This window comes from Onychostruthus taczanowskii, unplaced genomic scaffold, assembly GCF_017590055.1.
Source record: "Onychostruthus taczanowskii isolate IOZ18803 unplaced genomic scaffold, ASM1759005v1 scaffold41, whole genome shotgun sequence".
Classification (NCBI taxonomy): Eukaryota; Metazoa; Chordata; class Aves; order Passeriformes; family Passeridae; genus Onychostruthus; species Onychostruthus taczanowskii.
This window is the reverse complement of record NW_024501571.1, coordinates 2892098-2906573: the sequence shown is the minus strand read 5'-3', so window position 1 is coordinate 2906573 and position 14476 is coordinate 2892098. Positions and strand designations below refer to the sequence as shown.

The window sequence follows — 14476 nt, the reverse complement described above, 5'->3', positions numbered from 1 at the left end:
GCTTAATAGTGAAGGATTTAGGACTTGCCAGTCCCTTACAATATACCCTCCTACAGCTCACTGGGATCTCCAATCTCTGATTTAGCAAAACAAATCATAAAACTTTGTCAACAAAGGTGATGCCCACAGAGGATTTCCCAAGTTATCACCCACTCAGCGGCGCACCAGGAAGCGCTTTGGGATGTAAATTCCAGCCATCAGGAAGCATTGGGAGAGAGCTTTTTAAATCGGCTCCCCGTGAGGTTTTCCTTGTAGCCGCCTCCTGCGGCCGCGATTGGAAGTCTTGCTCCGAAAGTCCAGAGAGAAGCAGCCTCCTTCAGACACCTTCCCTTGGAGATGAACCTTCAGCCATTCCGGGCACGGCTAGGCAAGGACAAGTGTTGGTTTCACACCTGGCTGATGAACCCATTATCACAACGAGTGAAAAAACCCAACAGCATCCGACAAGGACCTTCTTCTGCTGGAAGGGAATTGACACACATCCAGTGCCAGTTTCAACTACAACTGACCTTTCTGCATGCACTCCCATACAGGAACTCAACTGTTCTGCACCCATTTTTAAAACTAAGATAACCTATATAGATACAATCTTGCCGACGACCATAGAGAAAATGAACAGAACAAACATCACAAAACAGCAGGGGAAAAAAAAAGGAATTAAATCAGTTTTTTTTTGCACAACTGGTTTTTGATACTTTATTTTCAGAACTGCCATGAAAAACCTAACGGTTTGTTGTTTTGTTTTGGTTTTTTTTTGTTTTTTTTTTTTTTTTCCCTCAAAGCAAAGTCAAAAACTTGGTTGCTGCTTTGAGGTTTTGTGGTGACCCCACAACTCTCAGACTTCTTTTCCAGGAAAAGGAGCGTGAGGAAATGTGTGGTTTAAGCTACTCACAAGGGGGGAATAAAAAAAAACATTCTTGCTTTGCAAAAGGTGCCTGTTGAAAACACTGCTGAGTGGAAAAAAGATGAGCCAAGGTTTGCCAGAGATGCTATTATGAGGAAGACTGGAAATTTAAACTGTGCATGATGCAAGACTCGACCTGAACCAGCAACTCGTTTTTTATAGGTGGAAGCCTTTGTAATTCTTGCTGCAGTAACAATTATCCAAGATTTCCTTCTTGTTGGTCTGAATATCAAGGAGCAGATTCCAGAACCTGGGAGAAGCTTGACGAGCGGGTTCAGCGCAGTTCAGGGCAGCAGGGAGTGTCGGGGCAGAGCGGGGTCAGTGAGGCTGCTCCCTGTGCTGGCTGGGCTAACAGGGGCTCCAGCATCCATTCCACGAGCCCTCCTCTTGCTGACAGCAGGCACAGCAGCACTTGCAGGGGAAACAATTCAAAATGTTGCAGACTTGGTGCTGGTAAGTAAAATAAACAAAATCAAGTGGGTAATATAATTGGAGATAACCTACTTGCCCTCAGCTTTACTCGAGGTTACCACCGGACATCACAGCTTGAAGAACTGATTCAAGGAGTGATCACAATCATCAACATAATCACACATGCAATAAAATTTTTAAAAATTAGGATTTCTTCTCTTTCTAGTGAATAATTCAGATAGGAATCAAAAAAGTTCATGCACTTATACAAGAGCAATAAAAAAAATTAAATATTTATTTTGAATAACAAGCTTAAGTTCAAGCTGCATTGTTGGCAATGTTGGTTTTAAACACAGATCACAAAAGCGTGCAGAAAATTGTATTTGAGCAAAGAACAAAATAATACTAAGAATTATACTAAACAGCTGCTGATTTTTAAAGAAACAAAAAGGCTTGTAATCACTATACAAAATATAAAATGTATTAAACACTACCATCCACAGAACAGAGGTTTATTTTAGTTTGATTATATTTAAAAATTATTTGTGTAGTTATTTATATAGTGAATTGTAAATGAATATTATACAGTAACCTCCTTTTGGTCTGCAAAACCTTTGTTGCACTATAGCACATCCAATCATGTTGCAAAAAAAATTAAAAAAAAAAGATTTATTTGTCCTTACTATCAATAAAGAAAACAATCATTGATAATACAGTAAATATTGTCAGGTCTACAAATAATGAAATTCAAAATGACTCCTTCGACTCTGAAGCGCTTTCCATGCAAAAAGTCAGCACTTGCTGTTTAAACTGAGTGCACTACCAAGCAATGTCCAGGGTCGTAGATGCTCTTGGTAAGACTAAACTTTACAAAAAATTTTGAAAATAAAATAAAATAATTTTTTTTTTTTTAAATCGAAGATTGAATGCAATCATGCAACCTCTTACTACTGGGTAACCCACTGTGTCTCCTGTCAATTTATTGCCTTTCTGGAATATCACTCAAGGCATCAAAATTAGATTCATGATAAATATACACATAATGAAAGGACACAAACTGCTATTCGACACTACTACTGGTAATGTCTGTGCTACGTGAAAGCACCTTTAAAAAGAGCCTATGCGGCAAGAGATAAGTGTCTAAAGATTCAAAATGAATCAACAGTATTGGATAACAATATAATTCTCAACTCAGAAGCTGCCTCAAGATTAGGTGCATCTTCAGTTAATGTAACAGGAAAAAAAGGCAATGGATTTTATTATTTGTATCCACTCATAAACTGACCTAAGGCCACCAGATGTGCAGACACAACAAGTTTTCTTTTCTTTTTACAGTTCTTTAAATTGTAGGATGATAAGGGAATAGATCTATTCAAAAACAAACAGCTATTTCATCTCTATTAAGAGGTGGCACCGGGCGTGGGATTCACGTTCTGAGTGGCCACCTGTGGTGCCACTTCAATGATCCGGGGTTTGTCTATAATCCTGGCCGTGCGGTTGCCCTTCTCCACAATGCCGATAATCCACGCCTGGTGGCCTTCGCCGTATTTCGGGGACTTGATCTCGGCGCAGAAACGCGCTGCCTGCTCTCGTGGTAAGCAGATGAGGAGGCCTCCTGCAAAGACAGAGAGCAGAGCATCAGAACATCTGACTGAAAAGTATTTCAGCCTCGGTCTGCCAGAGCCCTACTTGGACGAGCTCTTGGTGACTGACTTCAGTGGAGTCTGCTGAACTCCAAAGACTCCAAGAAAAGACACAGAAGTCCGAGCTCTTGCTCTATAGCAAGATGTCCGCGCCTGAATGCAGTGTTTAGTTTCATATAAATGAAGCCAAATACACACAAAAGATGCTGGCAAAAGGACGTGGTATTGATGCCAACAAATGACATACTGAATCAACACCAGCACTGTAACCTTCCTCACAGGACTGCAGAGTGCCTCTACACAGAAACATTTTGGATAAAGGTCATATGCAGATACCTGTAACCACATATTGGCAGCAGCTGATTCTGTGAGTAATCCCATTGCCTGCAATGAAATCATTCATCAAAGCAGGGACCACTGCCCTGCTGAGAATGCAAGAGGCAGAACATGAAGCACAGGCCTGATCCAGTGCTCCCTGTGATTGCCTTTGTGACCCCTTTGTCTGACAATTTTCTAACCTTTTTAGCCTTTCCTGTATGTTTTTTCTCAGACACAATAGAAATTACTTCATTTACTAATGAAGGCTTTCAGAAGCAGCACAGTAATGAGTTAGCAAGCTCACCATTCCACAATTAAACCCAAAAGCACTTCCATTCTTAGAATCCTTAAGCACTGAAGAAGATCGGTTGGCAAGTGAATTGAAAATGTTCGGAGAACACAGAGAGTCGATTCACACACCCTGGAATTTGGGCACATGCTGAGCCTCACTTCTCTTCAACCCAAAGCATCCTCAAGTTCTGCCACACCAGCTCTGAGCCAGCCCTGGGGCAAAGGGCCACCTGCTGAGGTCACCCTGGGCTCAGGTGCTACATCCTCCTCCTCCACAGGCAACACTTCAGCACAGTGGGCACCTCGATGTTTGCTTTTCTGAGCACTCAGTCCCCTCGGTGGTGACTAAAGACACTTTTCATTTGGGGCCATGAAGAAGCACCTACTGAACATGAGGAGTTAATTAAAAGGGTGAGTAAAGTATGAAAGTGATTTTTTAAAAATTCTGTACGAAGAAAAGTGTGCCAGCCAAAAAATGCCTACCTCTCTGACATTTCCAAATAACATCTTGGTATTTCCATCAAACATAACAACAAAAACTCATAAGCTTGAATGACAGTGGCTGTAACTACTCCAGATGTAACAGACAAATCAATTGCAAAGGAATTATGTGACATTCCCATGGAAGGCTCTAAATCCAACTGAAGAGAAATTTATGTCATGGTGGAAGTGAATCAGGGGAGATGTTTGCAAGTGGCAGTGCAAAGAAGGTGCAAACTAGCCAGAAGGGAGATGTGCAAGTATGTTAAAAAAAGGAAAGAAAAAAGAGTAGAAAAGTAATCTTCACTCAATTTTCACACACACAGGCTCTCCCTGCAATTTTGTGTCACTTGTACACATAACCCCCTTATCATTCTCTGGCAAGACCAAAAAAAAAAAAAGAAAAAAAAAGAAAAAAAAAGAAAAAAATCACTCCCCACCTGCTGACTACGTCCCAGTCTGATCAATAATGCTTAAAAAGGCTATGGGCTACTCTCAACCAGCAGCAGGCTTCCTGTATGCAGGGATTATAGTTATTTCTCTGGTACACTGACAGTCTCTTTAACCCTTTGGGTAAATCCTTAAGGTGTTTTTTAGGCTAGTCTGTGTTCTTGGCACCCCCAGCTGCTCTGCTTTTTGGGGACTGAAAGGATGTAGATACTTAGTGGCTCTCCTGGCTTATCTTGGTAAGAACAAAAGGGTTTTCTTCGAAGAGGCTTTGAACACTGCTGGTTTTAACAAGTAGTATTTCAAGCAGGGAAGTAGACACAGAACACTTCAAAAGCAAGCCAGACAAAGCTCTGTAATTAAGAGCAGAGATACAAATAGTTCATGAATCAAAACCAAGTCCTTGCTCCTGCTAATGGCTGTCTCCCGCAATGAGAAAACAGGATGACATCATTAGCCTTGCCTCTTGTCAGGCACGGACACAGCCCTTTTCCACCATCCACCTGCCTATTTCCACCCAATCTTCACAAACACCAAGTCGCTGAGATACCTCTACTACACTAAAAGAGTCATCTGACACCATCCAAAAGTTATTAGGAGTGAAAAATACATACATGTATCAATGTCCCAAACAGAGGAACTCTGACTTATCTCTGCAAGTAGCCACTCTAACAAACAACTCATTCTTTTGAAACCAAATGCCCAGCTGCAACTTTAACCATTACCAACCAAGGAGTTCCTTAAAAGAGAGTGCAGAATCATATAAAAGTGCAATTTTAGGAGACTACACCATTAGCAAGACTGCATGAAGGATGGACCAGATGACATAATACATCTTTTCAACACTGTCTTTTGTCAACAGATGCCCAGCAAATGCACATAGGGGAAAAAAACCCCAACACAATAACCTTAAAATCCATTCAAATAGTTTTCCAGTAGATTTCTTACTGCCTGTGCACTCTGCTGAAAAACATCTGTTCCCAGATGAAGAAGCTACAGACAGAGAGTGTCTAGAAGTTGAAGCCAATAGAGAAGAAGTGTCAGTGTTAGAGTAAGCAGAGCCTTGAGCAGCCCCAGCAGGCCTCCCCACAGCTGGGTATCAGGCACAGCAAGGCAGGCCTTGGCCTCCACATAAATCAAGCCCAGGACAGGAGATGTGCAAACAGCCTGGTCTGAATGCTAAGGAGCCATGCCAGCACAGCCTGCCCAGCTCACACTGCTGACACACACCAGGCCCTGCAGTGTGTGTCAGCAGTGTGAGCCCCAAGCCTGTGGGTGGGTATTCAGCTTCCTGGCCAGCGTATCCACGTGGCTATGGATCTTTGGGGGATCTGGCCTGTGACAAATCCCTGTGGCCACCTCTAATGTGAGAAACACAGCACTGTGATCACATCAGACAGATGTGTTTTGAGGCACCCGCAGTTCACCACCAACCAGATCTGTCTCACTGTTTTCCCCATCATCATCCATCTCTGCACACTGCAAGCTGCTCAGCATTTCAAAGACCTCTTGCTCTCACTCCCAGAAGAGATTCTGAAGTCAAGCATTTCCCACTTCCTGGCAGTGCATCCATCTACACTATTTTACATTCCTGCAGTGAAAAGAGAATTGGGTTTCCCCAAGGTGCAGGGCAGGCAGCTCTGAAGACGTAAACACTCGGTTTGCAGCTAAACCATTCCCACACCAACTGCTACCCAAACCTCTACTACAGCCACTCACCTGGAAGAGCACCTTGCAGTTCCAGCTCTGTATCATGCTATTTTTTTGGCTTTTTCCAAATAATAAATGCTAGTGGCACTCTAGCTATGTGGGCTCCTGGGTTCTAAGAATCTGACCGGTATTACCAACCTCACTGACACAGCTTGCCAAGCTGCCACCAGATATTTCTGCTCCCTTCTGACTGAGTCTGGATTTGGAAAGGGTTCACGTTGCATATCCTATTACACATCATCTGAGCCACACAGTCTCTGTAGGACAGAGTGTCTGCTCAAGCACAGAGGGCCAAGGAACAACTCAGCAGATCAGGGTAAGTTATGTATTCACTAGGGGAAAAGTTTATTGCTCTCACTGTGATGCTCTTTTCCAAATCTTTGACTGTTTTGCTTCAAGGGGCCCCCTCTGTTGTGAACTGCAGAGAACATGGATAATACTTCTGAAGAGCCAGAAGATGGCAGGGAAATTAAATAAGAGAAAAAGACAGATTCGTTGCTACATCTCTCCATTTCCCAAAGAGAAAGAAGAGTCAGACTAAATTAGAAAAAATAAAATTAAACAGAAGATTCAAGATGAAAGTTAAGTAGAAAGACATCCAGCAGATGACAATGATCATGCTCATCAGAGAAGAGCCTACTCTTAATAAGGCAACTGAAAAACCATCACAAGTTCTCATCAAACACTGATGACTCAGTGTTTTTGTCCACAGCCAGATTTCCAGTGCAGCCTGTTGTACTCACTGTCGCTGCAAGTGGCAGCTTTATTGAATTCAAGTAATAAACGGGTCAGAAAGCAACATTTATTTTTCTGCTGCTTGTCACAATCACTAAAGTCAGATTTAATAAAAGTAAAGGAGAAAAACTGTAAGCTATATTCTTGGATGTCTGTATGCTGTGGACAGAGAAGGCCTCAGTTGCCAACACTGGCCCACCCAACACTAAATTTTATAGTAACAAACCAAACACCATCCTTTGTCAGGCAAAACTACTGCCAGTGGCTTTGCTTTTAAGAAAACTGTGCCAGATGCGGTGGAATTTCCAGATATCCACTGTTCTGGGGTTAACAGAGAAAAGCAGGTGTCAAAAGAATTCAGAGTTATCATTAACTTCTAACTGCAGACTGGAGGGTTGCAGGGTTTCTGGAATAGTGATCCCTATGGGAGCAGAAGACATTCAGGACAGGATGGTGGTTTGAAGTCCAGCTGAAGGAATCAGTTGTGAACAGCTGTGTGGCTGCTGCTCATTAGCCTGGCCAGGTGCCAAACCAACTGTGACTCTGAACACACAGCACCAATTTGTGCGTTTGAAATGGAATTCTGAGGTGCAGGTGTAGGGAAGGAAGAAGGTGGCACAGCTGTGACCTACCTGAAGTCTCTGGACAAGTCCCGTGCATGAGGCCGAACATGTTGCCACAGGCCTTGCTGACAGCAGCCATCTTGGCCAGGACGGGGAGGTTGTGGATAACAAAGGACACCTCGTTCCGCTGCTGCTTGGCAAGGTTCTGTGCATGGCCCAGGATCCCAAATCCTGTGATGTCTGTAGCTGCATGTGCATTGAACGTGTGCATGAGTCCAGCAGCTACAAGAGAGGGAGGGGGGAAAGAACACCACCACATCAGAAAACACCCAATTATCAGGAAAGTGCTTTAACAATATTGTGCACAGTCCAAATGAAGTTGCACACCTTTAATGCAAACCAGGATGGGTTAAATAAATAAAAGAAATGAAATCGTGCTTGAAGAGAACTGGAATTCACCAATAGTGCACGTAACACTTAAAAAATTTGATTTGTATTTAAGACATTAAATCATGCCGAAAATCTGTCATGGAAGTTGCATTTATGAGCATGGGCTATTAGACACATGCTACTCCTTTATACTGGCAGTCTAAGAAACGGGTTTGCTTTAGATCCAAACTTCCCAAAGCTGAGGGCCAGCGAGGCTGTGAGCTCAGATTTGCCCCACTAAGGGCAAGGACCAGACACACTCCGTTTTCTCACACCTCTTTACCCCGCCCCCTGCAACGGCGACATCAGAACTTGAGATGTGGACACCAAGTTTGAGAGCTGAAGAACAAAACCTGCGGCTGTGGGGGAAGGGACCCAGCCTCCCCACCTATACATTCATGAAATTCCTGCACATTTGCAGCTCCAGGGTGGGAAAAGGGCACCCGTGCATGCAGGACAAAAGCACCAGTTAGGAGTATTTAAGTGTTGTTAAAGGTGTCTGACAAGAGTAGAGAAAAACAAAACCGAGAACACTTTGACTTTCTTTGGGCGCTTCCCAATAGAGGAGCAGGACCGAGTTCTTTTCCGTAAGACAATGCTGGTCATTTATCTTTCCTGGAAGGCTTTGACAAAGAATGAAAAACCAGGGGGATGACATAAGAAATGAAAACTGAATAAATGGGAAAAGAGATATTTAACTATGCCTGTTCCTTCAACTGAGAAGTAAGTAAGGAAACACTTAATTCTCCATTCTGCCAAAATATACTTTGAATAAAGAAGGGAAATCCTGGATTAAAACTTCTAGGGTAAAAGCAGAACCTTCCCTCTACCAAAATTCAAAGGAAAAAAAAAATCAAAACAAAAGACCCACTATAGGAACAGAAAAAAGACAAACAGAAAAAAAAAAAATTCCAACATACTGCACACTGTGGAAAGCATAGTACAAGACCGAATTAGAACAAAGTAAAAATCTTTTCAAAATCAAAATTTAAATTAAAGCTTACATAAGTTTAGAGCTTTTCATTTTTTTATTCTATTTCAAATTATTTTAATCTTATCACAGCCAGGCCTTCTCTATGCAACAAAGTAAGGAACAAATTCAATATTTTTCGCTTTAAAACATTTTAACTCACTGGGATGTTACTTGCAGCACTCACATGAGCCATAATCATATCCAGCAGCTTTGTGTTTTTGCTGTGTAATTACAGGAGGGCGTTTGATTTTAATTTACTGGTTTTGCTAACAGTGAACAACAGAGAAATGGGGCAGAATGAAAGCGACAAAGTGGCTGTGTCACAATTCCCCAAGGCAGTGAAATGAAGTTGATATGGAATTGAAAATACTCACAATCTCTCCCCTCCAACACACACATCTCTTCTTACCTGTCCTGTTCAGCCGTGCCATATTCATCATTGCCTCCTGATATGCTAGTTCTACATCTTCCTGCGTTACCACGAGCTTGATTTTGTTCCACTTTTCAGGCTAATGGATAAAATAAAAACGTTTCTTTTAGATTTTCAGCTGTACATTTTAAAGCACACCCTGACCACTTAAAAAAAACTCAAACCCTTAATCCAAAATGTACTTTTTTGTAACAGTTCAGGAGGGGAAAAATGTTCCCGTTGGATGTGCTCCTTAGTCTGCTGTACCTCAGCAAAGCTCATGTAAAGATCGATTAGGCACTAAGTACCTCAAATCCTACTTTCAGCAGCTGAGTGGAGTGGAATAAACTACCCTTGGGAAAGAACTTCTTCAAGGCAACTCTCTGGATTGAACTCCCACAGCCAAATTAAAAAAAAAAAAAAAAACAAAAAAAACAACTTTGTTGCTGGATGTTGAAATTTGTAATTTCTGTCTTTTTGGGTTTTTAAGAGATTGTTCTTGATTTCACACGTGGACACTTTGATCAGACCATTGATATCCACCAGTCCTGGTCAGAGGAATGTATGCTAAGGCAGGATATAATCACTCTAGTTTAGGATTAAGGCAGTTTCATAAGCCTCCTTTACAATTTAATACCACCATCTTCCACCCATTCTCCAGTGTCTGTTAAGGTCTTATCTCTTCATCACATTCCCTTAAATGCTCTTCATCCCAGAAGGGTTTCACAACAATTTAGGAAACAGCACCTTTATAAAGGGTAATTGTTACATTCAAAGCTGAAGTGATTCCAGATCCAGAATGAAACAAAGCAACTACTTTCTTTTTCAAAGCCACTGATTCAACTCTTTTTTTTTTGCAACGAAAATAAAATTACAGAGAACTGAAAGGCTTCACAGGATTTTTGAAGCCACAATACTTACATTGACATTTCATAGAGTAAATGCATAGAACAAACATCTTACTTAACAAAAGGTGCAGGAACTACTAGTGGTAATGATGCTACACTGGGAAAGATCATGTCTTATCAAATGAGAGAATCCAGAAATGGCAAAAGGGGGAAAGACTTGTCAGCCAAAATAAATAAATTGTTAAAAAGCAAGGAATGATGGCAACGGGACCAGAGTTTCTGATATTAGGTTGAACCAGATCTACCAATTGAAGACAGACATTTTTGTTTACACAAATGAGAGACCAAAAAATAGTCAAAAAATAAAATGTGGCAGAGATGACAGAATATTGATTATTCTTACTCTGGGAATGACTGAAAAAAATCTGAGCAGTCATTCTGCCTTAGGTTTCAAAAACAGTTCTGAGGCTGATCCCAGGACAGAAACTGGTCAGGTGATGGCAATGGAAATCACAAATGATGTGGAAGCAGAACTCAAGGCTGAGGGTAGAACAGCCACAAACACAGGTAAGATATGAATTGGAGGAAAATTCCTCTCCACTACAGCAGCCAAGGTACTGGGGTTAGTCAACAGGGAATTAGAGTGAAAAAATGTGCAAAAACTCCCAAAGAGGTTATAAAAGCAAGACTGGATTTCCAAATAGGAAGGGTCTGTAGACAACAGCAAAGAAGGAGAAAAGCCTCTCTTCTCTGAAGGGGCACGTCCCAGCCCCTTTCATGCCTTTAAGCATGCATATCTCTACAATCCAGTTTGCCTTTCTTATCTACACATAAACTTGCTATACTACACCCTCTCCCACACACTTTTTAATATGAAGTCAAATTCCCCACCAAAATTTGATTTACAGGTGGGTTTGTGATGGGTAATTAATTCTAGTTTCACTTTCCCTGCATTTTCACCAAAAAAAAAAAAAAAAAAAAAAAAAAAAAAAAAAAAAGCTAAGGAAAAGGTAGCATAGCTACTCAGAAATTTTCCTACCACAATCAAAGATATATTCTGTTTACATATAGTAATAGCAGTATTGATTTCCTGGCTGTCCTCATTTTTCAGACCATGTTTTTCTGTTTGACAGTTGAGGAAATTAGTAGTATTTGAAATATGTGGAAATTCAGAATAGCCTTAATTTGCAAGTCTGCTCATCAGTACAACAAGGAGATATGTTAAGAAGTAAGATTATGACCAGAAAACATACTATGGAATTGGGATCTTATTTCACTTCATTTTCATATCAAGATTATCTGAGGCCCTGATCCTTGTATCTGTGGAAAACACAGGATTCTGAAGAGGTCAAACTTGCTAGGCCAGACCCTATGAAGAAGGAGAAAAATATTTTTCCCTTGTTGCTCACACTTCAGACTCCAATGAAGGTTTAAGCTGATTCTCTCCTACTTTGCTAACACTAGCTGTGTTAATTAGAATTCATCTGACAATGCAGTGGCCAACAGCCAAACCAAAGTATATTCCAGCTCACTCCTCTGCCAGTCTTTTGGCTCAGGAGTCCCAAAAGTAGAAGAGATGCATCTTTTTAGAGTGTAAACTGAGCAGTTATAATTCGGAAGTCACGTACTGGGAGCCAGACAACATAAGCAGATGCCAATTTTGCAGTTACTTTTCAGTTCAGTAGTTACATTTTTGCCTGAAGTAACAGATGGAAGTATGTCTACATCCATAATGCTGCTAGAAATATTCTTACTGAATGCACAGGGCAATACATGTGAAACGCAGATAAACTTACATGTACACAAGCAGAAAGCCCAAGAACACAGAGAGAGCATTCTTGGCCTAATTGCCATCAGCAAGTGTTGCCAATTACTTTGGCAGGTGGAGTAGGGCATAATGTTGCCCAGGGTGATAGTCTGTTGTTCTGTTAGTAAACAATTTTGGTTATTACAGCAATGACTGAGAAATAACTAAGAATTAGGTGTAATTAAGATGGGCTCACTAAGCACAAAATTGTAAACTGCCTTGATTCCAAAGGAATGTTGCACACAAGTAGGGAAGGCTGGAGCATATCAAGGAGGAAGGAGGAGGGAGATGACAGATGACTCCCATCTGAGCTGAACTTTGTCACTTGAGGGAATGAGGAAGGTCATCTTTATACCTCTTCCCTATTTCTTTTTTTTTTGCAGTGTACTCACAATATCTAGCCACTGGTGGACAGCTACAGCCACTTGTGTTCCCAAGGGTTTAGTTAATACAAGCACATCTCCTGGCACTGCATTGTCTGGCCTGGAAACAAAGAATTCATATATTAACTACACAGCAATATTCAAACACGTTATTAGGAATAAGTGCTGATAATTACATTTTCACAGACCCACACATCTTACTGCACAGTTAAAAAATGGACTAATTTCAGAATTACCCTTTGAGATTCATTGCCATGCAATATTATTGAAGAAAATACTGCAAGCTTGTTTAAAAAGTGCTAATCCTTCTTTCTTGGAAAAAACAATGCTTGCAGTCAGACACACCAAATTACACCTCTTCTTTCAAATTTTTGAGACATAAGAGAGGATAAGGCAAAAAATGTACCTTTTTTACCCAGGGCATAAGATATCCAGCATTAGGATCATGAATGGGTTCATTTGTACAGAGTAACATGCCACAATGGGACATTCAAAATCAGCTGCTGTTAAAATGGACAGAATGCTCCAAAGACAGCAGTTCTGTAGTTCTCTACAGCCATTAACAGGATAATTGGGACATGGTTTAGAAATGTATGTATAAGTGGCAGAAATTTATGTTCAAAACAATCTCCACTACCTTTAAAGATTAGATGCTTAATTCTCCTGTCAAAAGGAGAACAGGATCAAAAAGGACTGGGGGGGTGGGGAGAAGTAAAAGGACATCCTGTTTAAAAAAAAAGCAAATATGTACAAAGAGATGTGACATCTTGTTGAGTGCTAAGGACAGATGCAAGCAGAAGGTACTGCTTTATTCATCAGAGACACACCACAAGATCACAACACAGTGCTTAAAGGATTTTTACTGTATCCCTCAGACCAGTGCCTTTGATTGTTTAGTGATTTAACTTACATTATAAATTCATTAGGCTGACAGACTGTCGTGGCCACTCCTCCTAAAACAATCCAGGGATTTAACACTGTTTGGCCACCAGTAACAGATGTTCCTGCCTCTTCTGCTGCATCTTTGAAACCCTGGATAATTAGAGGCATCACTTTGTCTCTTTCCTAGAGATCAAAACAGAAGTCAGAGTTCCATACACAGCAGTGCTAGTAATTACAAGACTGGTCCAAGGCTTTAACCACTCCAAACAAACGCCCTCGTGGCAAATAGACAGAAAAGCAACCCTTAGGAAGAGTCTGTCCTCCTGGAAACTGCATGTTATCCCACAGAGTTACAGTTTTACAGCTCTGTGTAGAAGAGGTGCAAAGGCACTCTCACACTGAAGAAACATTGTTCAAAAGGTCATACAAGAGTAATTAGAGTTCTGGAAACTCAGAACAATTATCCTGCTGCTGTAATCAGGTACAGCCACAGCAGAGCAGTGCTAAAAGGCAACATTTAACCAAGATGGCATTTGGGCTCCACTGACTATCAAAGTTTCAACTTACATCCTTCTAAGAATAAACGTGCTTGCAGTCAGACACACCAAATTACACCTCTTCTTTCAAAAACAAACAAAAAAAAAAAAAAAAAAAAAACACACACCCACCCAAAAAAAAAAAAAAAAAAAAAACCCACACACCCCCACACACAAACAAAAAAAAAAAAAAAACAAAACAAAAACAAAACAACCAACCAAAAAACCAAAAACAAAAACAAAAAAAAAAAAACAAAACACCAAAACCCAATCAACTCATCATCTATGCAGATTGATAGATGAATTGGCAATCAAATGCTGGCCTTGGATAGAAGGAGGCACCCCATTTTGGTGGGGATGAAGGCAGCAGATCACAATACCACAGAAAACTGAACTTTTAGCACATGACCTCAGAATGCTTATGAGGCAAGATCCTATGAACTAAGCCACTCAATAAGACCATCTCTTCTTTACACAGCTTCAAACTTTGAGGAGAAAATACACTAAAGGTAAATACATTCTGAGCACATTTGGCTGTTTGACTCTTCCTTCAAGAAAAAGTGTCAAAAGTCTTACCCTATCTGTCATTTTATTGCTGATTCCAAGGAGCATCAACATGTTATCACATTCTGTGACCCCCATGGCATAAAGGTCACTTAGGACATTGGCACACGCTATTCGTCCCTGAAAAACAAAGAGACAAGAAA

General features: G+C 40.9%; 1 protein-coding gene across 3 annotated transcripts in view; it reads right to left on the bottom strand.

Annotated features, from left to right (window-relative positions):
- Nucleotides 1-744: 744 nt before the first annotated feature.
- SEPHS1 (selenophosphate synthetase 1) overlaps nucleotides 745-14476 on the bottom strand; it is a 24752-nt gene continuing 11020 nt past the window's right edge. For 2 of the 3 annotated variants that reach the window (XR_005953324.1, XR_005953325.1), the window contains exons 4-10: nucleotides 14346-14453; nucleotides 13262-13416; nucleotides 12361-12451; nucleotides 9314-9413; nucleotides 7572-7784; nucleotides 2601-2930; nucleotides 745-1354 (exon numbers count right to left, since the gene is read on the bottom strand). Coding sequence is in view for 1 of the 3 variants with exons in the window: in XM_041413357.1 (XP_041269291.1) it covers nucleotides 2716-2930; nucleotides 7572-7784; nucleotides 9314-9413; nucleotides 12361-12451; nucleotides 13262-13416; nucleotides 14346-14453 (882 nt within the window). In the remaining 2 variants the exon portion in view is untranslated. Of the gene's footprint in view, nucleotides 1355-1583; nucleotides 2931-7571; nucleotides 7785-9313; nucleotides 9414-12360; nucleotides 12452-13261; nucleotides 13417-14345; nucleotides 14454-14476 lie in introns of those variants that run through there. The other variant, XM_041413357.1, reaches the window with a different exon arrangement.